Source organism: Scyliorhinus canicula, chromosome 14 (genome assembly GCF_902713615.1).
Source record: "Scyliorhinus canicula chromosome 14, sScyCan1.1, whole genome shotgun sequence".
Classification (NCBI taxonomy): Eukaryota; Metazoa; Chordata; class Chondrichthyes; order Carcharhiniformes; family Scyliorhinidae; genus Scyliorhinus; species Scyliorhinus canicula.
The window spans coordinates 11,013,409-11,040,561 of NC_052159.1; the positions used below are offsets into that span (position 1 = coordinate 11,013,409).

The following is a 27,153-nucleotide window of genomic DNA, read 5'->3' on the forward strand; positions in this document are numbered from 1 at the left end:
CCAGAATTGCCAACACTTCTTCCCTACGCACCTCAATGCCATCTATTCTAATAGCCTGGGTCTCAGCATTCTCCTCCACAATATTATCTTTTTCTTGAGTAAATACTGACGAAAAGTATTCATTTAGTATCTCGCTTATCTCCTCAGCCTCCACACACAACTTCCCACCACTGTCCTTGACTGGCCCTACTCTTACCCTAGTCATTCTTTTATTCCTGACATACCTATAGAAAGCTTTTGGGTTTTCCTTGATCCTACCTGCCAAAGACTTCTCATGTCCCCTCCTTGCTCGTCTCAGCTCTCTCTTTAGATCCTTCCTCGCTTCCTTGTAAATATCAAGCGCCCCAACTGAAACTTCACGCCTCATCTTCACATAGGCCTCCTTCTTCCTCTTAACAAGAGATTCCACTTCTTTGGTAAACCACGGTTCCCTCGCTCGACCCCTTCCTCCCTGCCTGACTGGTACGTACTTATCAAGAACATGCAATAGCTGTTCCTTGAACAAGCTCCACATATCCAGTGTGCCCAACCCTTGCAGCCTACTTCTCCAACCAACACATCCTAAGTCATGTCTAATGGCATCATAATTGCCCTTCCCCCAGCTATAACTCTTGCCCTGCGGGGTATACTTATCCCTTTCCATCACTAACGTAAAGGTCACCGAATTGTGGTCACTGTTTCCAAAGTGCTCACCTACCTCCAGATCTAACACCTGGCCTGGTTCATTACCCAAAACCAAATCCAATGTGGCCTCGCCTCTTGTTGGCCTGTCAACATATTGTGTCAGGAAACCCTCCTGCACACATTGTACAAAGAATGACCCATCTAATGTACTCGAACTATATCTTTTCCAGTCAATATTTGGAAAGTTAAAGTCTCCCATAACAACTACCCTGTTACTTTCGCTCTTTTCCAGAATCATCTTCGCCATCCTTTCCTCTACATCCCTAGAACTATTAGGTGGCCTATAGAAAACTCCCAACAGGGTGACCTCTCCTTTCCTGTTTCTAACCTCAGCCCATACTACCTCAGAAGAGTCCCCATCTAGCATCCTTTCCGCCACCGTAATACTGTCCTTGACTAGCAGCGCCACACCTCCCCCTCTTTTGCCCCCTTCTCTGAACTTACTAAAACACCTAAACCCCGGAACCTGCAACAACCATTCCTGTCCCTGCTCTATCCATGTCTCTGAAATGGCCACAACATCGAAGTCCCAGGTATCAACCCATGCTGCCAGTTCCCCTACCTTATTGTCACGAGTAGGCTTCAATGAAGTTACTGTGAAAAGCCCCTAGTCGCCACATTCCGGCGCCTGTTCGGGGAGGCTAAAAACTCCAGGCAGCAAGAACACCCTTCCCAAAATGCCAGGGACGCAAGTTGGGTTCTAATGACGGCATCCCGAATCCAGCCGGAGGTTCCCCCCCCCCACACAACACGCGCGCTGCGCGTTCGAACAGAGGCCACAGTGTTCCGTCAACATTTAGAGAGAAAGACAGGTTTCTTATGCCGTTATCTCTAAGGCATTGACTGAGCACATTCCCAATATTTTCCTGTCTGTACAAGGCACGGTTGTTATGTCTGAAAGCAAATCATAATTAGAATAACAGGAAAACAAAATACAAGAGAACCATCAATACTCATTAGGACTGGTGATTTATAATCACTCAGAAACTAGAATTTTCACTGCCTCAGGGTTATTTTCCATGTAGGTGTGCAAATCTCCTTGGGTGATACATGTCACCAAAAGGGGCGGGGAGAGTGGAGAGATTTGCAGGAGATATCCAGGAATGATCACTTACTTCATCACAGAATCCCTACAGTGCAGAAGGAGGCCATTCGGACCACATATCTAGGGCCACGCTCCCACCCTATCCCCGTAACCACACCTAACATGTTGGACACTAAGGGCCAATTTAGCATGGCCAATCCACCTAACCTGCATATCTTTTGACTGTGGCAGGAAACCGGAGCACCCAGAGGAAACACCACGCAGACACAGGAAAAAATGCAAACTCCACACAGTCATCCAAGGTCGGAATTGAACCCTGGTCCCTGGCGCTTTGAAGCAGCAGTCTAACCACTGTGCCACCATTTCGTTCCACTTTACAAAGGAACAAGCAGCGAGGAGTGTGAAGGGAGATGTGCCGGATTTGAAAGGTGGGAAGGAGAGAAACTGGAGCCATTCTAGTTGCCAGCCAGGAGCCAGAAGCACAGCACAAATAGCAGAGGCCTGAGGGCAGGCTATTTACTCTAAGGCATCACCCAAGACAAGTTGTAAAATACGTGAGTGTAAAGGTCCAATGCTCACAATGTCCAAATTTGCACAAAAAAAATTGATCTAAATAGCTGGAGTACTCCAGTTATCACAGATACCATGATAAATTTCAGTCAAGGCCTGCCATGGCTTCATCTCCAGGCAAGAGCTGTTCCACTAAAAGCAACCAGTAGGAGGGTAAAAAAAATACAGCAGCCTCAGATATGGCAGATAGTTGCTGTTCCAAATTGGGATCCCAGCTATTGTATGGTACGATTTCTGAATTCAATCAATGTTTTAATCAACCAAATCAAGGAAAGGGAATCTTACCCGCAGTGGGTTCTCATTTAGGTATGGAGGTTCTCCTTCAATCATTTCAATTGCCATGATTCCCAGTGACCAAATGTCTACCTTGGGACCGTATGCTTTTCGCGTGACCACTTCGGGGGCCATCCAGTATGGCGTCCCCACCATTGTGCTTCGTTTACTCTGTTCTGGTGTAATCTGAGCGCAGAAACCAAAGTCAGCTGGGGAGCGGAAAGAAAATGAAAGGGTAAGATTGGTCTCACATTATTCATTATCAAGACCACTGGCACAACACATATACAAAATGGGCAGGCAAAGATCAGCTCGTCCATTAAGTCTGCTGCAGACTCACTGGAGGAAGCATCTCGACTTGACACTTCATACAACCCCCATCCCTATTTGATCCTCAGGGATAGGCAGCACACCTGCAGCACCCCACACCCGCACCACAAGAAAAAAACATGCCCAATAAGACAGAAGATCATCTGAAAACCGAACTTGTCCAGAAGATCACATGGGCCAAGTGTTAACAATCAAAACACATTGCTTTCTATATGATATTATTATTATTAATAAACCATTCTGGCTCCCTTTTTGGAGGTGTACAGAGCCAGTACCCACCACCAAACAATGCCTTATTAAATAAACTGCACCAATAACAGGTGACACACTGGCACGTGCTATATTGAGAGCCGCGAGAGGCTACTTACTCTAAAGCATCACCCAAGACAAGTTGTAAAATACGTGAGTGATTTGTGCCCATAGTTTTCTTCATGATAAACTCATGCTATCCTCACCTCATGCACAGGAAGGCGGGATGTCAATTTTCAAGGGCAGCTGATAGCAAGTAAAGATGCTTCTGCCATTGAGACTGCAGCGTTTGATTTATTGGTGCTCAGTGAACAAAAGCACTCATCAGAAACATTGAAACATAGAAAATAGAATGAGGCCATTCGGCCCTTCAAGACTGCTCTGCCGTTCATTATGATCATTGCTGATCATCGTGTTTAATATCCTGATCCCACCTCCCCCCCCATATCCCTTGATCCTTGTAGCCCCAAGAGCCATATCTCTTGGCAGCACTGTGGCTTCACAGTACCAGGGTCCCAGGTTCGATTCCCCGCTGGGTCACTGTCTGTGTGGAGTCTGCACATTCTCCCAGTGTCTGCATGGGTTTCCTCTGGGTGCTCTGGTTTCCTCCCACAGTCCAAAGACGTGCAGGTTAGGTGGATTGGCCATGATAAATTGCCCTTAGTTTAAAAAAAAAATGTTTGCGTTGATTTACGGGGATAAAGGGGGAATAAGGTTGTGGGGTTTAAGTGGGGTGCTGTTTCCAAGGGCCGGTGCAGATTGGATGGGCTGAATAGCCTCCTTCTGCACTGTAAATTCTATGTCTATATCTTTGCCTATGTCTGGTTAATTTGTCAAATATGATTTTCCTTTTGCAAATCCATGCTTCCTTAATATAACACTGCTTTCCAAATACTGTGCTACGAAATCCTTGATAATTGATTCCAGCAATTTACCTACTACCGACGTTAAGCTCACTCGGGTATAGTTCCCCATTTTCTCCAATCGTGGCTTCTTGTGTATCCTCAGATTTCAGTGCTCCACAATTGCTGGCCATGTCTTGGTTATAAACTCTAAAGATCCCCCCCCCTAAACTGTACTGTTTCTCTCTCCTCCACCTTTAAGGCATCCTTTCAACCTACCACTTGGTCACCAGTCCCCACAGCTTTGTGGGGTTTATTGTTACATTTTGCCCGAAAGAGCTCCTGTGCAGTACCTTGGGAGGTTTTACAGTGGTCTAAAGGTGTTTCATGAATGCAAGTTGTTTTAAAATAAACGGACGCTGAAGTAAATTCTACATTGGGTTCCACTGGTTATTAGAGTCATCTGTTGTGGGCAGATAGTCCTCGGGTAGACTAGCTGGTCTCACCAATTTTATTTATTTTTTTTAAAAACAGGCTACCACTGCCAGCCTGGCTTGGTGAAACTGGCTGGTTTACTTTCTGTGAGGAACTACAGGCCAGGAATACGAGTCACCGACCAAAATATATAAATCCTTCAAATGGATTCTCCGCAGCCCCTCGCCGAAATTGCGTTCGGCACGGGGATGATGAATCAAAGTTCCCAACCGAATCGGGCCTGGTGCCTCTCCGCCGATTCTCCGGGCCCCGAAGAATTGCGCATCTGCGAATTACACCGTGCGCCAGAGGCCCGCCCAGCGATACTCCGCTCCCAGCAGGCCGAGTTCCCAAAGGCGTGGTTCGAACCACATATGGCTGGTCGGGAACCTCACTTGGCGGCTGCGGACTCAAGTCAACGGCCGCCCTGGTGGCGGGGGGAGGGGGGCCTTATGGCGGCCGGGGCAGCGATCGGGCAAGAAGGATCCTCGGGCGTGCGGCCAATCGGGGGGATGGGGGGCCCCAAGTTTATTGATGTTGGTCTGCAGTCCGAGTCCGCCATAGCGCTCGGCACAGCCGCTGGAGGCCGCTGCCGTGCGTATGCACGGACTCGGAACCGGAAGTGCGAGGGCCTCTATCCACCGTCAAAGCTGCGTGAATTACTCTGGGTCCCTGCCAGCCCCCTGAAGGTAAGTGAATCGGGATTTCTTTTTCTAGGAAACGCGGGAGTGCAATGCCTGCGTTTTTGCGTCAGCGTGGGGACATAGCCCCATTTTCGGAGAATCCAGCCCCAGTTCTTTGGTCTGATGCCAGAGCATGAAGTCAGCAGAGGCAAAGAAAGGGCATGGGAACATTTAAGGAAATGTCCATTTTGTAAATAGGTGGTGAGGTACGGGTAGTGGGTAAACGTATTCTCCACAAGCATCCTCCCAGCTTGCTTCACCTAACCCATCTCCATCTCCTTCTTCTTTTTGTCCTTTATGTGCATGCTTCCCTTCACCTTAAATGCAACTAAACTATTTGCCTCAGCTCCTCTAAGTGCTAGCAAGTTCCCCAAGCCACCCATTCTGGTTACTTTCTCTTGGATTCTTTATCGGATATATTAGGGGCTGTCTTATCTCCATGGATCCTAGTTTTGGTCTTGTCCACAAGTGGAAGCACTCGGGGAAAGAATTTAGTCAGGAGGGTTCTATCATCACTTTTTGCAAAAGGGACTTGGGAAGGTGCCATATACTTCAAACTGTAACAGACAAAACATCGACATTGTACCTGCCGCAGGATCTGTACTTTGTCAAATCTGGCACACGACACAGTGCTAACTGGATATGCTCCAGGACGAACAGATGCTCAGTGTGAAATCCTAAAAAAAACAGGCTTGTTTTTCTGCCACCTACCATATTCAAGAAAATTAAGGCTTTTCACAGTAACTTCACTGCAGTGTTAATGTAAGCCTGGAACAAAGAACAATACAGCACAGGAACAGGCAATTCGGCCCTCCAAGCCAGTACTGGTCATGATACCTCCCTTGGCCAAAACCCTCAGCACTTCCTACTGCCGTATACCTCTATACCCGTCCGTCCTATCGATGTAAAATGCCTATTTGTGACACTAATAAAGATTATTATTATCATGTGCCACACATGATCACCATCAAACATTACTTTAGGGTTTTTCTTTAAAGGTACATGCCTACTGCAAATGTCCAAGTGACATGTCGGGAGTAAGCAGGAGAGGGACCTTCATCTTACCAGTCCTATTTCTTTTCAAAAATTTAACCACAGGATGTAGGTACCTCCGGCAGGGCCGGCATATACAGACAGTCTCCAATTTCCCTTCAAAAATTTGGCCTTTCCATCGAGTTCCAGTTCTACCAGGCCACAGAGAACAGTGAGATTTGGCTGCATTGGTCCTACGGGTTAATTATTCTATTCTGCTCTGTTATCCTCTGCAGTAAGCAGATTTATTATGAGTACACAGACACACGGGAGAATTAAAGTGGGACACACCAGGGGGTCCCTGATGAGGTCAGCACACATAGCCTGCCGCATTGTGTAGACTTAATCCCGAATCTCACCCCACTGTCTCGGTCACCAACTTCTTGTTTAACAAAATAATTACAGTCAATATTGCTTTGAAATATTCAAGTCAGGCTTCTTTTCAAATTTTCTTCCCATAATTGACCAGGACTTAAATCAATGGACATTTTTAAATTCACCAGTAATGTCAAGGGATATAAATCAATGGCAAATCAATAAAGGGTGAAGTGCAGATCTTGTGTCTCACAGACACACAAACACCCCATTCTCTTACACAGATTCAGCCCTCCCTCTCACGAGACAGATGCTCAGCACCCCCCCCCCTCCCCTCAGACACACACTCAGTCCCCCTCTCTCAGACACACGCTCAGCCCTCCCCCTCTCAGACACACGCTCAGCCCCCCCTCTCTGACACACGCTCAGCCCTCCCCCTCTCAGACACACGCTCAGCCCCTCCTATCTGACACTCAGCCCCACCCCTCTCACAGACACACGCTCTGTACCACCCCTCACACAGACACAAGCTCAGCCCCCACTTTCTCATAGACACAAGTTCAGCCCCCCTCTCACACAGACACACGCACAGTCCCCCTCCCCCCCACAATACACATGCTCAGCCCCCCTCCCTCACACAGATACAGCCCACATTTTGCTTCCCAGTGCCAGGGACCCGGTTTCGATTCCCGGCTTGGGTCACTGTCTGTGCGGAGTCTGCACGTTCACCGTGTTGCGTGGGTTTCCTCCGGGTGCTCCGGTTTCTTCCCACAAGTCCCAAAAGATGAGATGTTAGGTGAATTGAACATTTTGAATTCTCCCTCCGTGAACTCCAAACAGGTGCCGGAGTGTGGCAACTACGGGATTTTCACAGTAACCTCATTGCAGTGTTAATGTAAGCCTACTTGTGACAATAATAAAGATTATTATTATTCCTCACACAGACACACGCTCAATCTGCTCTCTCGCATTGTCCTGGACAACCCCCCCCCCCCCCCCCCCCCCCCCCCACTATGACGCTCGTTCTGAACATTCCCCCGCTCCGAACCCACTTTGCTCCACCGCTTCCCACCCCGTTCCCTCTCGCGAACCCCCCCCCCCCCCCCCCCCCAACCCAAAACACCAAATCCCCTGCTCCGCCGACTGCTCCAAGTTCCGTTCTGAGGCCCTCTCTTTCCATTACTCCGTTGTCTACTCTCATCCTATCAGCGGCTGGCTTCTCCAGAAAGTAGCCTCTGATTCATCAAGTGGTCCTGTAACTTTTTTCAAATGTGTCCATCATGCCAAGGACCCCCTGGGAGGCTCCCGCCCTCTGGATTCCGCGGACACAAATGTGCCAACCACTGGTGTACAGTATCAGTCTCCTTATTTAAGGACGGATGTAAATGTATTGGAAGCAGTTCAGAGAAGGTTTACCAGACTAATACCTGGAATGGGTGGGCTTGTCTCATGAGGAAAGGTTGGACAGGCTGGGCTTCTATCCACTGGAGTTTAGACGAGTAAGAGGTGACTTGATTAAAATATACAAGATCCTGAGAGGGTGAATGTGAAAGGGATGTTTCCTCTCCATGGTAGGTAGCACAGTGGTTAACACTGCTGCCTCACAGTGCCAGGGTCCCAGGTTGGTTTCTGGCCTTGGGTTACTGTCTGTGTGGAGGTTGCACATTGTGTGGTTTTCCTCCGGGTGCTCCGGATTCCACCTACAGTCTAAAGATGTGCAGTTTTTTTTTTTGTTTGTACCCAATCCATTTTTTCCAATTAAGGGGCAAGTTAGCGTGGCCAATCCATTTGGCTTGCTCATTTTCGGGTTGTGGGGGTGAAACTCATGCAAACACGGGGAGAATGTGCAAACTCCACACGGACAGTGACCCAGAGCCGGGATCGAACCTGGGGCCTCGGTGCCGTGAGGCAGCAGGGCTAACCCACTGCGCCACCCTGCTGCCCTAAAGATGTGCAGTTTAAATGGATTGGCCATGATCAATGTGCAGGGTCATGGGGATAGGGCCTAGGTAGGATGCTCTTTTTGAGGGTCAGTGTAAACGTGATGAACTGTATGACCTCTTTCGGCACTATTCCTTTGGGAGAAAATTAGAACTAGGGATAATTTGTTGTACTGTTCTATGTTCTAATTGTTTAAGAATAAAGATTCTCTCATTTAAACGAAGACGTGGCCAATTTCTTTTTGGCCACGTAACCCAAGGCCAGAAACCAACCTGGGTCCCAGGCACTGTGAGGCAGCAGTGCTAACCACTGTGCTACCTACCATGGAGAGGAAACATCCCTTTCACATTCACCCTCTCAGGATCTTGTATATTTTAATCAAGTCACCTCTTACTCGTCTAAACTCCAGAGGATAGAGGGTCCTGGGTCTTTCTTTCTTAAAAGGCAGTGGAAGCAGAATCTTTCAATAGTTTTGAGGCAGAAATAGAAAGATTCTTGGTAAGGAAGGGGGTGATAGATTATCGTGGGGTATCAGAGGTAGGATGCAGATTTGAGGTTATGACCAGGTCAGCCATGATCTTATTAAATGTCGGACCAGGGACTGAATGGCTTACTCCTACTCCTTGGAATCATACAATTTACAATGCAGAAGGAGGCCATTCGGCCCACAAGTCTGCACCAGCCCTTGGAAACAGCATCTTACTTAAGCTCATGCCTCCACCCAATCCCTGCAACTCGATCAAGCACGAGTAAGAAAAGGAAATATGTTGATAAGATAGATGAAAAAGGTCCGGGTGCGGCGGGGGGAGTGAAGAGGAGATCCAGCATAAACTATTTGAGTTTAATGACCTGTTTCTGTCCTGCAAGTACTATGTAAATGCAAATTGATTTGCATCTTGTTGATGCCCTGCATGGCCAACCCTCGATGGCACATCTATCCCATCTTACTGAAATGAATGGCTCCTCAGAAAATGAATCTACATTAAAACAGTGATGACTTCGCTAGAAGTATGGGTCATGCATCTCATCTGTCTGTCTGTCTGTTTCCACTAATTTTGAGCTACGATATGAGCTCCTAAGGCAGGCCCTGTGCTTGCTGTCGATGATTTATATATACACATGCTGCGACAAGCACTAAAAATAAAGAAAAAATAAAACCAGCCACTTCCTCCCAAAATAGGTGGAAATTTATGGCCTGTCTCAGACACTCGATAGATTATTTGTTACTTTTACACAGCACATCTTATTTTTAAACTGAATACTCATAGTACTGCAATTCCCAGCCAGAATGGAGATGGTTGGTTCATTCCCCTGTTAATCGCATTGCAGTAAACGACTGGGATTAATTTTGTGCGTACGATTTGTTGTTGATAACTATCCTCCACTCACTGCATTATATTGGGATACACACAGAGTTCCTGTCACAAGTTCTATTTTCTGCAGTTTTGTATAGGCTACTTAAATGGACTCTGTAGACTGCTGTAGTGCGCTGTTAAGCTCACTGAGCTAAATCGCTGGTTTTTAAAGCAGACCAAGCCGGCCAGCAGCACGGTTTGATTCCCGTACCAGCCTCCCCGGACAGGCGCTGGAATGTGGCGACTAGCGGCTTTTCACAGTAACTTCATTGAAGCCTACTCGTGACAATAAGCGATTTTCATTTCATTTTCATTTATATAAACCCTGTTTGCAGCAAACTAAACCATGTTAAGAGGCTCATTCTGCCTCTAATTTACTGACTGGCACACTTGTGTTAACATTCATAGAACATAGAACACTACAGCGCAGTACGGGCCCTTCGGCCCTCGATGTTGCGCCGACCTGTGAAACCATCTGAAGCCTATCTGACCTACACTATTCCATTTTCATCCATATGTCTATCCAGTGACCACTTAAATGCCCTTAAAGTTGGCGAGTCTACTACTGTTGCAGGCAGGGCGTTCCACACCCCTACTACTCTCTGAGTAAAGAAACTGCCTCTGATATCTGTCCTATATCTATCACCCCTCAATTTAAAGCTATGTCCCCTCGTGTTGGTCATCACCATCCGAGGAAAAAGACTCTCACTGTCCACCCTATCTAACCCTCTGACTATCTTATATGTCTCTATTAAGTCACCTCTCAGCCTTCTCCTCTCTAACGAAAACAACCTCAATTCCCTGAGCCTTTCCTTGTAAGACCTTCCCTCCATACCAGGCAACATCTTAGTAAATCTCCTCTGAACCCTTTCCAAAGCTTCCACATCCTTCCTATAATCCTAAATTCAGCCTTGTATTTTTAAATATATTAATTTAAAATGGGCTAATACCTCTTAACACATCAGTGGGTGAAATTTATATAAGCTTCACAGCTCCAGGGTCCCAGATTCGGTTCCCGGCTGGGTCACTGTCTGTGCGGAGTCTGCATGTCCTCCCCGTGTGTGCGTGGGTTTCCTCCGGGTGCTTTGGTTGCCTCCCACAGTCCAAAGATGTGCGGGTTAGGTGGATTGGCCATGCTAAATTGCCCGTAGTGTCCTGAAAGTAAGGTTAAGGGGGGGGGGGGGGGTTGTTGGGTTACGGGTATAGGGTGGATACATGGGTTTAAGTAGGGTGATCATTGCTCGGCACAACACTGAGGGCCGAAGGGCCTGTTCTGTGCTGTACTGTTCTATGTTCTAGTACCTTAATATTCCACAGCATTAGGGTGCTTGATTTACCTCTACATAATAATAATCTTTATTATTGTCACAAGTAGGCTTACATTAACACTGCAATGAAGTTACTGTGAAAATCCCCTAGTCGCCACATTCCGGCGCCTGTCCGGGTACACAGAGGGAGAATTCAGAACGTCCAATTCACCTCACAAGCACACCTTTCGTACCTGGAGGAAACCCACGCAGACATGGGGAGAACGTGCAGACTCTGTACAGACAGTGACCCAAGCCAGGAATCGAAACCTGTCCCTGGCACTGTGAAGCAACAGTGCTAACCACTGTGCCTAAATGAGAATCAGAGATTGCACATTTAATTTACACTTTTTTTAACATTTGATTTGGTATCTGCAAACATTCAGTGGAAGGAAGACTACGTTGATGTGGTTAGGGGAAGAGCCTGGTGTGGGGCATAGAAACCCGCTGGGCCAAATGGCCAGTTTGTCAGCTGTAGATGCACTGTATTCCTGGAAGTTACCCAATCACCTGTCCGGAATATTTTGTAACTAAATTGGCATTGGACATACACAAACATTTCCCAAACAGAACTAGAAAGCCCCGATCTGCAAGGACTGCCTCGGAATACCCTTCAGCCTTCCTGCAATGCTCGCTTCCCAGTTCAGGATCTGGCTGGGATAGTAATGTAGCCAAACCAAATTGCATGATGGAAAATTTGGCCAATGAAGGAAATATTCAGACTCAAACTAAAAAGCAAAAAAGTGTACAATGATGGAAACCAGAGGAGTCCAGACGCAAGACCGACTGTGGTGAAGCACAAGAAAGGTCATAAGCAAAAGATAGCAACTACGTAGCGAAAAGGGGGAAAGGACATTGCAACTAGATAACTGCTGACATTTGACCCTGAGCAAAAGGTTATCTGACCTTTGTGTTTGCAAAGAGGTGAGAAGGTGGAGAATCCATCAGGAACCATGAAACAGATGTGTCTTCCAGACCATTGGAAGAATAACCTCAGCCACATGAGAGTCTTACACATATGTCATCGAACATTCCATAAGGGGAAATGGTATAAAGGTACGGGAGATCGAAGCCGAAGGAGCAAAACTTTTGGAACACCCATCGCAGAGAACAACCCTGAATCAGGTCCTCTGGAGACCAGTGAAGAACCCCCGTAAAACAGCCCGGCCAGCTGTTCTGCTAGGGTGATGCTGGAGTTTGATTCATGAGTTGAGTCATGAGATGAGTAATGTTCATCAAGCATCTGTGTGACATGCACTGAGTTAAAGAATAATCTGACATTTATTGAGTTTAAAGTCTGCGTGACATATTAGTACAAATGAAGAGTCTTGACGTGAATACTTTGCGTCTTGTGTGATTTGTGCGATGTGTCAGTTATAAACCCTCAAGGAAAAGAGGGGGCAACAGTACTTTACGTTCCGCCCCCTCCTCCCCCCCTCCCGCCCGCCCCGCGAGTATTCTTAGGATAGTGGGAGGGAAAAATAATAATCCATTGTTTTCCTTCCTGCTACCTACTGTCGGAAAATGCACAGTAATATTGTTCGGCAGTTCTAAGGAACTTGCATTTACATAGCAACCTTCACAACGACCACTGAAAATGTTGTGTAGAGTGGATTCTTTTAACCACTCCAGTGATTGACAGTGTTACCTAATTAAGCACTAAATATAAACGGGACACAATCCAAGGCTGGAGTGGGCCTGAATCTTCCCAAATAGGGAGCGGAGAAACATTCAGCCGAAGTTGCTGTTTCCCCTCGGGACCCATGAGAAAGTCCCAATGCTCATCTGTCTTCTCCAACAACGCTCACCACCCCCAGACAACTAACCCTGCTTATTCGACATTGTCAGGGAGTGCCTGCGGAGGGAGATTGAGCATGGTTCAGGGTGTGGAAGGAGGGTGGTTAGCATTGTCGGGGTAGGGCGGCACAGTGGTTAGCACTGTTGCCTCACGGGCGGAGGATCCAGGTTCAATCCCAGTTCCAGGTCACTGCCAGTGTGGAGTTTGCACATTCTCCCCATGTTTGCGTGGGTCTCACACCCACAACCCAAAGATGTGCAGGGTATGTGGATTGGCCATGCCAACTGCCCCTTAATTGGGAAAAAAAAATTGGCGGGGTAGTGGAGGGGCTGAGCACCGGGGGGGGGGGGGGGGGGGGGGGGGAGGAATCGGGGTTGGAGGTAGTGTTTGAACACAGAGGAAGGGAGAATCGTGATGGAGGGGGTGAACACTGTCGGGTAAGGAGAGTGTGAGGATCATTAGATCTGAGTCAATGTGTTGGTGCAGCGAAGATTTTATAACAGGAATGGTAAAAGCGCCATCTGTTGTCACAAATGCAGATAGCACAGTGTTAAATCAATTTTTTTACTGCATACTTACATAAGGAAACACAGATGTGAACACCAAATAGCATTGGTTCTAAATTCATCTGACAACACACAGGCTTCCCTGTATGGCTGCCTGTACAGCACTCTTTCATTGCTGCGGAATGAATTCAGCTTCATTGAAATCTGAATATGCTTGAAAATGGAGGGGGCGTGCAGAAGCTTACTGAACGAGAGCTTAAAGTGTTCACAAACAAGAGTGTTTACTTATTCTTGTAACTTCAAAGACATTTCTAATTCACGCGCACATTTCTGGCACCCCTAGCTTCCCATGGGCAGTGGTGGAACTCCCTGAAGCTCTGCAGTTCTTGTGATGAAGGTGCCCCCAAAATGCTGGTAGCAGTTTTAAAACAATTGAATGAATTCCTAGGTCACCAAGAGAGTGGGGTTACCCAGCTTGGTGGGGACTTGGTGGGATCAAGCGTGGCAGCGTTTCTTCCACAAAAGGGCATTAGTTAAACCAGTTGGGTTTTCAAATGCTAATTTGCTGGCTCATGGTCACCTGTGCTGATAGCAGTAGTTAGCACTGTTGCATCATAGCGTCAGGGACCCAGGTTCAATTTACTGTCCAGTGATATAACGACTGCACCAAAATGCAGGAAATCAGTGCTTCTCTAGAAGGGAGGGAGGGAGAATTCTGAAGTCTCATTCACCGAGTAATTTACCTTACTGAGAATTAGCAGGATCTAACTTCTGTACTATTGTCATCGAGTCGGGCAGTCAATGCAGCACAGTGGAAGGCATGGATTCACTGCAAGTGTGACCTTGGGTGGTGTTAGAAAGACCAGTCTCTTCACCAAGAGAGTGGAGGTAAATGTGAAACTTTTTATGCCCGCTCCTGGTGAAAACATCATCCCCCCCTCCTTAGGGCAATGTTGTAGCTTTTGTCTAATATATATATATATTTTTTTCTTCATGTAATACATAAGAGCATTAGAAACAGTAGCAGAAGCTGGCCACGTAACCCCTCGAGCCTGCTCTGCCATTTATTAAGACACGGCTGATCCTCCACTTTCCTGCCCAATTGGCTTTAGTGCCCAAAAATCTATCAATCTCAGCCTTGATCGGTACATAACAACTGAGCACCCACAGCCTCTTTGGGGTAGGAACTTCCAAAGGTTTTTCCTCATTTCAGTCCTAAATGACTGACCCCTTATGCTGAGACTATGACCCCCCTAGTTTTAGACTCTCCAGCCATAGTTGAAACAGACACTCAGCAACTATCCTGTGTTAAAAGAATTTTAACAGATCCAAACATTGGATAAATTCTGTCTTCTAAACACAAACTGATCTCCAGGCCTCTGTTCACAGTGAGACATTTCAACTGTTACAATGGAGCAAAAACACCTTTGCAGTTACCTGGCTTGGGCTTTGTCAACAAAACCAAGCAACTGATCATCGACTTCAGGAAGCATAGCATGACCCCTCCCACCCCCCCTCGTCTATATCAATGGCTCCGAAGTGGAGATGGTCGATAGCTTTAGGTTCCAATGGGTCACCATCAACAACAGATCCACTCACGTTTGATGCAACAGTTAAAAAAGCCCAACGTCTCTACTTCCTACGGAAGCTAAAGAAATTCGACATGTCTGCATCGACTCTCACAAACGTCTACAGACGTGCGATAGAGAGCATCCGATCCGGCTGCATCACAGCTTGGTATGGCAACTGCAAGGCTCAAAATTGCAAGAAACTACAGAATGTGGTGAACTCAATGCATCACACAAGCTTGCCACCCTTGCATTGATTCTCTCCACACCTCCCGCTGCCTCAGGAAGGCAGACAGCATTATCAGAGACCCCCTCGCACCCAGGCTTTGCCCTCTTCCACACCCTTCCATCAGGCAGAAGATACAAAGGTCTGAAGACCCGCACATCCAGACATAGGAACAGCTTCTTCCCCACAGCTACTATACTCCTCAATGACTCTCCCTCGGATTGATCTGTTCCCTGTAAGACACTATTCACGACGCCCTATGCTGCTCTTGCTCATGTCGTATTTGCTACGTTTGGCCCTTTTCGATGTACTGTGTACTTTTTTGCATTCACTGTAACGATCAACTATTCTTTTTTGTCAACGTAGTGTGTACATTTCCTTGGCCGCAGAAAAATACTTTTCACTGTAGTTCAGTACATGTGACAATAAAAATCAAATTTAAAAAAAGCTTTGAGAATTTAAATGCATACTTAGCTTGACGGAACCATCCATTCCCAGCAGGATATTGTCACTCTTTATGTCCCTGTGAATGACCTGGTTTGAATGTAGGAACTCCAGTGCTTGTAAACACTAGAAAAAACAAAAAGAGAGAAACCACTGTAAAAAGAACAGGCCCATTTAACGATCCCAGACCAGACAGCAACAGTGGATAGGATACTGCGCCTAAACCCCAATATTTTTGTTTATTTTCACTTTTTCCAATTGTGTGGCACTAACAATTGCACACAAAGACTCGAGATATGTACAATCGAGGCTTTATTGCTGTGTGATGCTATTCTTCCGGCGGCAGCTGTAGAATAGGATCTCAGTGACTCACACACATATTTATACACAAGCTCCTTGTGGGCGGAGCTAGCCGGCAGGGGCTTACCGGAGGAACCTGTATTACAGGTTCAGCCATACATCCCCCTACTGCAAGTACACATATCTACAGTGGTTATATCACCACAATTTGCAGATAAACAAAACACAATCCAGAGTAACTCATTTTTTAAGATAAGAAAGAAAGTCGGTGGGACAGCGAGAGACAAAGATAATAATAATAATAATCGCTTATTGTCACAAGTAGGCTTCAATGAAGTTACTGCGAAAAGCCCCGAGTCGCCACATTCCGGCGCCTGTTCGGGGAGGCTGGTACGGGAAATTGAACCCGCGATGTTGGCCTTGTTCTGCATGGCAAGCCAGCGATTCAGCCCAGTGTGCTAAACCAGCCCGAAGATGGCAGTGGAATGGAGAAGGAAGGGGCTAGGCAGCAGCAACGGCCTCCCCTTTCCCAAAAAAACGTCACATCCAAGTTGAGACCATCAAAACCCGACAGGGCCCAGGAGGGTGGTGGGAATCTGGAACTTGCTGCCTGAATGGGTGGTTAAGGCAGGAACCCTCACAGAAAAAGCATTTACATGAGCACTTGAAACACCAGGGCACACAAGCCTACGGGCCAAGTGCTGGAAAATGGGATTAGAATAGATAGACGCTTGATGGCCAGCACAGATACGATGGGCCGAAGGGCCCCATTCTGTGCTGTAAAACTCTATGACTACATCAATTATTTCAAGTTTCTAAAGCAGCTTTCTGGATAATCCAGAGACAGTGAGTTATTCAATTCCATTGTTGACCATCCTTCAATGCTCAATCTCCATTTCTCTTCAACTCGAGTAGCTCCTTCTTGTATATGGCAACATAGCCGGCATCATAGCACCGGGACTGCGGCGCTGAGGACCCGGGTTCCAATCCCGGCCCTGGGTCACTGTCTGTGTGGAGTTTGCACATTCTTCCCGCGTCTGCATGGGTTTCACCCCCACAACCCAAAGATATGCAGGCTAGGTGGATTGGCCATGCTAAATTGCCCCTTAATTGGAAAAAAAATAATTGGGTACTCTAAATTTATTTAAAAAACATACCCAGCATCTGTGCTGAGGTCAGGCTGAATGTTCTCACACATACTACAAGGCTTCTATTTACAGATAGTTTGGTCTCGATGAATTACTTGTTGGCAGAGCTGCCCAGTTATTTCAGTGCTGTTTTTATTTTTAAAAATTCCTTCTCATTTTACAGCGTGATGACAGATGGCAGTTTATTTGCCAACTTTCACAAATTGAAATTGATGAACTCTAACAGTTCCTCAGCATTATGCTGAGTGTGCTGAATGAATGAAGTTATGTGTTCATTGAAACTATCAGAACATAGATAGAAAAACGGAGATAAATATATTTTAAAATCAGATATACATTGTAAGAAATTTATAATTTGTTGAGGGGGTTGTGGAGGGAGCAGTGAAATTAGTCTTTACAAAATAAGTAGATGTCCAGGCTGTTTGCCACACTTAGGCTGCTAGCTCTTACTCAACATATCTACTCAGCTCCATTTCCACCTCTCCCAGATTTGTTTTGGGACATAGGAAAAGAAGTAACATTCAACCCCTCGAACCTGTGCCCCATTCAACCAGTTTGTATTAATAATCAGGGCCTAGCTCTGCTGCCCTCATGGGGGACGATGGACAGAGTGCTTTCGGGGGTGTGGGTCGGAGAGGGGAAGGTGTCTGACATCTATAAAGGTAATGCAGGAGGTGGAGGAGTCGCAGTGGAGGAGCTGAAGGCTAAATGGGAGGAGGAACTCGGGGAGCAGATAGAGGACAGGACTTGGGCAGATGCCTTGGAGAGAGGCATAAGCCTCATGTGCGAGGCTTAGTCTCATCCAATTTAAGGTGCTGCACCGGGCCCACATGTCCGGGACTAGGATGAGTAGGTTCTTTGGGGGTGAGGACAGGTGCACCAGATGTTCGGGGAGTCCAGCGAACCATGCCCATATGTTCTGGGCATGCCCAGCACTGGAAGAATTCTGGAAGGGGGTGGCGGGGACGGTGTCGAGGGTGGTTGGATCCAGGGTCAAACCAGGGTGGGGTAGAGCCGGGAGTGCAGGAGGCGAAAGAGGCCGGTGTTCTGGCCTTTGCGTCCCTAGTAGCCCGTCGAAGGATTCTGTTACAATGGAAGGATGCAAGGCCCCCAAGCGTGGAGACCTGGATCAGTGACATGGCGGGATTTATAAAATTGGAAAAGGTCAAATTTGCCCTAAGAGGATCAATACAAGGGTTCTATAAACGATGGCGGCCTTTTCTGGACTTCCTGGCTTAATTTGCGTTGTTGTTAAAATGCTGGGTTGTTCATGGGGATGGGGCGAATGTATATGATTGTTAATATTATTGTTATTTTCGGTATTTTACTAAGGTGCGTCAATGTTGTATAAAATCAAAATTTTTCAATAAAAATTATTTTAAAAAAATAATAATCAGGGCCTAGTTTTAAGGCCGATTAAATTGGATATCTTAAAGAATTGGGCACTTTAAAAACCACAGTCTGCAGAACCTGAATATACAGAACTCAGACAAGCCGCCGGGGCCGGTCTAAAGCAGCCCCTGAAAAGCCCATCAAGTAATTATCATTGCTACTTGAGATTCACTGGCCTATTGTCCACAGTTCCTGTTCTCCCATCAAGTGATAGTGGCACCTACTTAGGATGCGTTGGTCTATTGTCCACAGTATTCCCGATAACCCATCAAGCAATCATCGCTCCTCCCAGGGCGGGCTCAGGTGTCCTGTCAGCAGGTCATCAACCAGATCATTGGGCACTGAGACCCTGCCTCCTGAGACCCCATTGGCCAAAGGCCAAGGGCAGGTGGAGAAAGGTAGTGGGTGGCAACAGGGGGATAAAAAAAATAGGTATTCCAGACATCTAGGGAGAAAGGACTGAAAGTTAAGACTCGAGGCAAAAGACTCAAGGCAAAAGACTCGAAGCTTGGAGTGTGAGGTGACCTTGACCAGACCAGAAGGAAGGAAGCACGCAAGGAACAGCCAGCAAGAATCACCTTTACAAAGATGAATCAGAGGGACACAGGGATCGGATCTGAAGCTTCCCAAATCACCTTTGAGGGAAGTATAGTCAAATCCTGGGTGTTTCTTGTACGTATAGTGGGTAATTTATGGGTTAACTAAGTGCGTTGCATTATATCTGTGTCCTACTTTGTTCTACTCATAAATAAAGACACCTTGGTAAACTTTAATTAAAGAGCTGGTTGAAGTATCTGAATTGGACAGATACAAGTTCATACAGTCATTACTGCACAGGATGAGGCCACTCAGTCCATCAAGTCCATGCCAGCTTTCTGTAGACCAATCCTGTCAGCCCCATTCTCCTGCTCTATCCCCACAGCCCTGCAAGCTTATTTCCCTCACGTGCTCACTCAATTTCCTTTCAAAATCACTGACCCCAAAAGTCTGTCTAGCTCAGTCTATGAATATACTGAACGATGGTACAGCCACAATCCTCGGAGGTAGGGAATTGCAAACACTCATAACCTCTTGCATGAAGAAATGTTTCCTCATCTGGGTCCTAAGCGATTTGTCAACACTGGGCCCAGTTTACTGAAGGAAAAGGAAAAAGGGGATGCAATTCAGGTTTTCTTTATATGAAGAGATCTGCATTATCTTCAGGTCTTACTGCGAGGACTCTATCCTTTATACTAGAGTAAATGCCAGTGCCCGGAATTCCTAGCTGGGCACTCAGCCAGGGAACTGACACAGCTCATCTCACTGTTAGCTGCTCCTTAAAGCTTAAGTTGTCAATGAAAAGCAGCTCCAGGTCACTCAGCAAGCTACTGTCTACTAAAAGCAAAATCTCAATTGTTCCCTTATGCATATTCTCCCAAGACCGTTCACCTTTGGGGCAGCACGGTAGCACAGTGGTTAGCCAGGGTCCCAGGTTTGATCCCCTTCTGGGTCACTGTCTGTGCGGAGTCTGCACGTTCTCCCCGTGTCTGCGTGGGTTTCCTACGGGTGCTCCGGTTTCCCCCCACAGTCCAAAGACGTGCAGGTTAGGTGATTGGCCATGCTAAATTGCCCTTGGTGTCCAAAAAGGTTAGGAGGGGCTATTGGTTTACGGGGATAGGGTGGAAGTAAGGGCTTAAGTGGGTCGGTGCAGACGTGATGGGCCGAATGGCATCCTTCTGCACTGTATGTTCTATGAAATCTAACCACCATTGTGGCAGCGACAATAGGCAAAAGGTCTTCCAGTATTAATTTTAACCATTCTTGTAAACATAAGACTAACTTTAAATAGCAGGCTGATGTTGAAGTTGACAAAAGTAGTGAACTGTAATAATAATTGCGATCATTCATTCAGGTCAGAATCATAGGAGCTCAGAAGGAGGCCATTCAGCCCATCATGTCAATACAGGCTATTTGAAGAAATTGGTTGCAATCGCCCTGCTCTTTCTAAATGGCCTCGGAAATCTTTCTTGTTCACATCTTTTTTTTTTAGTGTTTTCATTGGGGTTTCACATCTTGTATTTCACAATTTGTAAGTTACACTTTACAAAACCGCGCCAAAAAGGAAAATTAAAAAAGGCAAACAGAAATCAGCACATACATTTACAGGCAATTGTCTTCCCTCGCCCTGTGGCCGTGGCCCCCCTTTAGTCATCCTACATCTGTTACAAGCCCCTGTATGGCGGGAGCACATATTTACAGCTGTCTATTTACAGTTTCGTTTGCCCCCCCCCCCCCCCCCCCCCCCCTTCCGAGGCTCTCCGGAATAGAGGTGGGGACGGACGGGGCATGGCAGAGCTGAGCCTAGTGAAAGCTACTCCATTTCAGGTATGTAGATCAGCTGAGGGGAGAGGGGCTCTTGCTCCGGTTGATCAAACTGTTGGGTTCACCAGCATTGATGCGTGCAAGATCTGGCAGGTGCCCTGCAAGGGGAAAGTGCCTCTAAATTTAACCCTCGTCCCTCCAGGATATTTTCATCCCCAAGCATTTGGAAACAGCAACATGTTTACGACTGGGTTATGTGCCAAGCTCAGACATTGGGGCAGGCAGAATGGGATGAGCAGCCTCATCTGTTCTACTAGGTTCTGTGATTAAGATTGTCTTATACTTGGTTCTCCCCTCCCATTTCCAGAAGATTATAATGACGACAATATTTTAAAAGTACAACGATGGCCGTGAAGCGCTTTGGGACATCCCGAGGACAGGAAAGGTGCCACATAAATGCAGATCCTTTCATGTCCGCCTGAAAGACTCACCTCTCTACACACAGCTGCTATCTGTCCTTCATCCATACATGTTTCCGTGACGACGTCAGTCAGTGAACCTCCTGCCAGGTACTCCATAACCACCCATAATTCATCCCCTACGAGGTAACTAGCAGGAAGAAAAACTAAGTGAATGGCCCAAAATTTGTATGAATACATAGCCATTTTATTGATAAAGATGCAAAGAGAAGCACACCATGTTGGAATCATTCAACAGGGTCTGGCAGCATCTGAAAAGTGATAGTTAACATTTCAAGTTGACGACCTTTTATCAGAACTGAAGGATGTTTTTATTTTATAAATTTAGAGTACCCAATTATAATTTTTTCAATTAAGGGGCAATTTAGTGTGGCCAATCCACCTAACCTGCACATCTTTGGGTTGTGGGGGTGAAACCCACGCAGACACAAGGAGAATGTGTGAACTCCACACACACACACAGTGACCCAGGGCCGGGATCGACCCTGGGTCCGCAGTGTCGTAGGCAGCAATGCTAACCACTACACCACCATGCCGCCCAGAACTGAAGGTTGTTAGAGATGATCAGCTTTTAAGCAAATATAGCAACATTGGTCCCGTTATCATCTCCTTTTATATAGCACTATTCCCCTCCTCCTTCAGGTACCAGGCACCATGAGCTTCCATTAGATCGGCCCATGATTATGCTTCGCAAAGTACTGCAGTGGTTTGACATTGCCTTCTGCACAATGACTGACCAGGAAACTCTCCCGGACTTTCCTCCTGCCTTCAGGTGTATGGGAAGGATTTACAGGCTGATGATCAACCTGTTTGGCCACGTTATTCACGCACTTTCCTTGGCCATCAAGTCCTGAAATGGAACTTGAACCCTGAGCTCAGGACGTTCCTCATCGTGCCACAAGACCTCCTTCTTGCACAATCACATTTACCATTTAATCACTTCTGCCTTCCACCCAATCACAGACCTCTCACTTCAGTTATTTTTCTGTCCCCCACTTTTTCCTTGCTCTGTTTGTTAGTTCTGGTGAAAGCTCACCGACCTTAAATGTCAACTCTGTTTCTCTCTGCACAGATGCTATGGGAATCACTTGTGGTGTTTCCAACATGTTCTGTTTTTCTGTCAGCAACTCACTATGACCACCAAAGGTCTGATGCTATTAGAGATTTTGAGACCATTATATTGCAAAGGGTTTTAAACTAATTTTCACTTTTTACCCCTCAAACCTGTTTTTGCCACTTAATGCCTGCAGCCAAGATACCCACACATGTTTATAGGTTACTGCCAATGAATCCATGCAGTCGGCCAACTGGCCACACTCCCTCACATTTCAACCCCTCTTAGAATTCTCACAAGGAAATGGCACTTGCATTTGGCACTTCCAATACACAGATCGGCAATGGAGCCATGCTGCACTCCCTCCCCTGTCTGTAGTATTGGGCATATCCATGCAAACATTCCCTTCATTATTAGAATATTAAAGTGCATCAATATTTGAATTGCTGAGTGGATCAGGCAATGGCCTCCTCTTCTCACACTCCTGTTACCTCGACGAAAAGTGCAAAACTACAGACTTCTATTATTTCTCAAAATGTGGGCATGCATCAAGAGATTTATTGCCCATTTTCAACAACTGAGTGGCTTGCTAGGCACTTGACAGCGTGCGCACAGTCAAGATTCAATTATACTGGCATGCGACTCAAATAAAACATAGGCAAGACTGGACAAGGATGGCAAGCTTCCTTCCCTAAAGTACATTTGTGAATCAGATGGGTTTTATACAACAATCTGACAGCTTTGTGGACCAATTTTACCACTATTTATTTTCAGGTTGGGTTAAAAACTTAATTACAATTCTAAAGCTGCTATGATGGAATTTGAACTTGCATTTTCTGGATTATTGGTCCAAACTTCTGGATTACGAGTTGAGAAATAGAACCACTTGATTATTGCACCCTTTCATTCAGATATCCCATTGTGGTGTAAAGGATTTTTACTTGAAAGAATTGACATTTAGTTCAAATTTGATACTGACTGCACGCCAGTGCTGTTTAGCCAGGGCAAAAGGGCATCAGTCTACCCAGCGACTAAACCGGTACTGATGCTCAGTGGAAATGCTACCCTATTCACAAGGTGCAGACTGTTGGCTATAGAAGAGATGGGCACAGCATCTTTTGGATTAAGGGTGGTTACTGCTGCCTCACAGCACCAGGAACCCGGGTTTGTTTCCGACCTTGGGTAACTGTCTGCGTGGAGTTTGCATATTCTCAGTTTCCTCCGGGTGCTCCGGTTTCCTCCCACAGTTCAAAGACGTGCAGGTTCAATGGATTAGCCATGCTAAATTGCACCTTAGTGTCCAAAGATGTGCAGGTTGGGTGCTGTTTGGGAGGGTTGGTACAGACGCAATGCGCTGACTGGTCTCTTTCTGCACTATAAGGATTCTATGACACTATGGGATGGCTGTTCGTTGATCAAGGGGTGATTACAGGATAGTCATCCCCCATAATCTTTCTTTGATGAAGGGGTGGTTTGGGATGGGCTCTCTTTACTTTAACTAATGAGTAGTTACAGGAAAATGGAGCTTCTTTGACTTGCACATTTACTTTGGGTTTCAGTATCTATTTTGACATAAAATGACACATAGTGCAACATATAATGTTGATTTAAAACAACCCTTTAGCATAATTTTACTGTCAACTACATGGATGCGTGCGCACAAACTCGACAATGTCATCATTTAAAAAAATTTGACTACTAGGTAATTTTCACATAGAATTTACAGTGCAGAGGGAGGCCATTCGGCCCATCAAGTCTGCATTGGCTCTTGGAAAGAGCACCCTACCCAAGGTCAACAGCTCCATTCTATCCCCATAACCCAGTAACCCTACCCAACAGCAAGGGCAATTTTGGACACTAAGGGCAATTTATCATGGCCAAACCACCTAACCTGCACATCTTTGGACTGTGGGAGGAAACCGGAGCACCCGGAGGAAACCCATGCACACACGGGGAGGATGTGCAGACTCCGCACAGACAGTGACCCAAGCCGGAATCGAACCTGGGACCCTGGTTCTGTGAAACAATTGTGCTATCCACAATGCTACTGTGCTGCCCAATAGAGCGGTCCTTCTTGGCGCTGCAGACACCGAGAAACAACCAGCTATTTGCGCCCAAAACGGGACTCCTTCTTTTCTGTCAAATTGCGTCCTATATTTCCATCTAATATTGTTAAATACAGGATATTCATGGGAGGAAACAGCCATATATCCCATGTCAGGATGATGAGGCTCAGAAGCGGTGATCATAGAATTTACAGTGCATGAGGCCATTCGGCCCATCGAGTCTGCACCGGCTCTTGGAAAGCGCACCCCACTCAAGCCTACACCTCCAGCCTATCCCCGTAACCCAGGTACCCCATCTAACCCAAGTGCAATTTAGCATGGCCAATTCACCTAACCTGCACATCTTTGGACTGTGGGAGGAAACCGGAGCGCCCGGAGGAAACCCACACAGACACGGGGAGAGCGTGCAGACTCCGCACAGTAAGTGACCCAAGCGGGAATCAAACCTGGAACCTGGCGCTGTGAAGCCATAGTGCTAACCACTATGCTATTGTGCTGCCCCAAAGGTAAAGATAAAGCCGCCTTGGTCCCAGATGACCACAGGCTGTTTTCCCCTTTGAAGGGGAGAGCTGACCGGTGGTGATTTAACCCGAGGATCACAACACCTCGGGCGCGGGGCAAGGTTGGGAAGGCGAAGCCTTCATGAATAACTCTACTAACAAGCAGAGGAACGGAGATGCTGTCAGAGAACAAGCTCAAGCTTGTCTGATGGCATAAGAGTTTTTCATTTCTTTTGTGCACATTTTTCTGCACAACCCGTGGAAACTTTACTACACTGGACCATTTTATTCTCCCTTGCTGGCAGGTGACTACACAATATAATTTTGATCCAAGGCTATTATTTTCAATTGTAACCTAATTACACAGAACAATACAACATTCACATTGGGGATAAATGCGTACTCAACACTGGACATGGGAATCTGTCATAGTCTTGGATTTACACAAACCACTCAGCCAGTTTCAAGTTGTCAGATCAGATACCATCATAGGACAACGTCCATGGTCAGTTGCTTACAACTACAGTAAATCACATATACACGCACATGCATGTACGCATGCATGAACACTTTTCACTGCAGTACTTAAACCAACAAATCATACCACAAAACGTATGAAAGCAAGGGGTGCTGCATAAATTCACGTGTTGCTCCCATCACGAGTATTACAAATAGTACAGGTGCCAATACATTCGCCCAGGCTTGTGCTCACAGACAGGTGTAATGGTGGGACGACAGCTCATAGCAACTACTCACCTGTCTAAATAATTAACAATATTGGGATTTTTATTTTCCCTCATGACCAGAATTTCATTGATAATCAATTCTTTCTTGGGTTGTTGTTGTAAATTCATCTGCTTGATTGCAACCTGAAAATAACAATTTAAAAAGACAATCAGGAAAAAAAAATCCTGTGTCATTTTTGGTAGGGGTTCAGCAAAGCTACTTCACGGTTTTCTACAATAGCAATTTGTTTTCTCAAACTCACCTCTTGCCCCGTGGCTACATCAATAGCTGTGTACACTGTGCCTGAAGCTCTGTTGGTGAAAAGCAAATAACTATTAGCATATGTTTAACATAGTGAAAGGACCATTCACCACTGTAGCACGCAGCTCATCTTAATTAATAGCTTATAGTGTATAGAGCCTTTCGTGTAATAAAACACACGAGGCACTTCACTGGAACATTATAAAACACGGCAAGATACCGTGCCACATAAATAACATTCTTGCTATACAAGTGTTGGGCAATAACCATCTTCAAGAGAGACTCTAATCATCTCTACCCCATGATATTCAATGGTATTACCATCGCTGAATCTCTGAGTATCAACATCCTGGGGATTACCACAGGCAAGATCCAGGAACGTTGTGTTGAGGGACACGCTCAAACTTGGGGCAGCGCCACCGAGGCACAATGAAGAAAGGCCACTGTGTAAGGCCTTTCAGTCAATGTAGGAAGAGGGGCTGGTAACTGTGTAAAACCCCTTGGACGGTGTGCTTAACCCTAACCATATGTAACTGTGCTGAAGCACCTCAGAGTGCAACATGACCGATGTATGTATCCATCGAATCCCTACATTGCAGAAGGAGGCCATTCTGCCCTTCAAGTCTGCACCGACCCTCTGAAAGGGTCCATGACCTAGACTCACACCCCCGCCATATCCCTGTAACCCCACCTGCACATCTTTGGAGAGTAAGGCCCAATTTTAGCACAGCCAATCCACCTAACCTACACATCTTTGGACTATGGGAGAAAACCGGAGCACCTGGAGGAACCCCACACAGATATGGAGAGAACGTGCAGACTCCACACAGTCACCCAAGGTCGGAATTGAACCCGGGTTCCTGGTGCTATTAGGCAGCAGTACTAACCATTGTGCCGCCCAGTAGATTGAACATAGTTGTACTTCCGTAATGTTCTTATTACAGAACTGAAGCACTTGAGTGTATCTTAATCTCCAGAGAAAATGTGAATATCATTGCACTGTCTTGTGTCAGGAGAATGTCACTTTAAGAAATGTTTGTCTGCTCATGTTACTGCAGTGGTGTCAGAGTGTGGGTGGAGCTGGGCTGTCTGTCAACTTTTAGTTTCACTTTGAGAAAAGCTTGGGTGTGTCTGTGTTATTTTGGTTTCATTTTAGTGTTGGAGCTGCAGCCAGCCAGAGAAGGTGTACTGCTGTTCTCTCTGCCATGTAAAGACTATCTCTTGATCATTTGGTGAATTCAGAGTGATAACTGTTCTCAGTAGTGAATTTAAACCGGATGTGCT

The 27,153-nt window shown here is 46.3% G+C and overlaps 1 protein-coding gene across 3 annotated transcripts in view; it reads right to left on the reverse strand.

Moving 5' to 3' along the window:
* Positions 1-27,153, reverse strand: part of pak1 (p21 protein (Cdc42/Rac)-activated kinase 1) — a 219,584-nt gene that overhangs the window by 6,452 nt on the left and 185,979 nt on the right. For all 3 annotated transcript variants that reach the window (XM_038817721.1, XM_038817722.1, XM_038817723.1), the window contains exons 9-13: positions 25,871-25,919; positions 25,639-25,751; positions 21,275-21,392; positions 15,669-15,768; positions 2,585-2,781 (exon numbers count right to left, since the gene is read on the reverse strand). In XM_038817721.1, the coding sequence (XP_038673649.1) occupies positions 2,585-2,781; positions 15,669-15,768; positions 21,275-21,392; positions 25,639-25,751; positions 25,871-25,919 (577 nt within the window). The remainder of the gene's footprint in view (positions 1-2,584; positions 2,782-15,668; positions 15,769-21,274; positions 21,393-25,638; positions 25,752-25,870; positions 25,920-27,153) is intronic.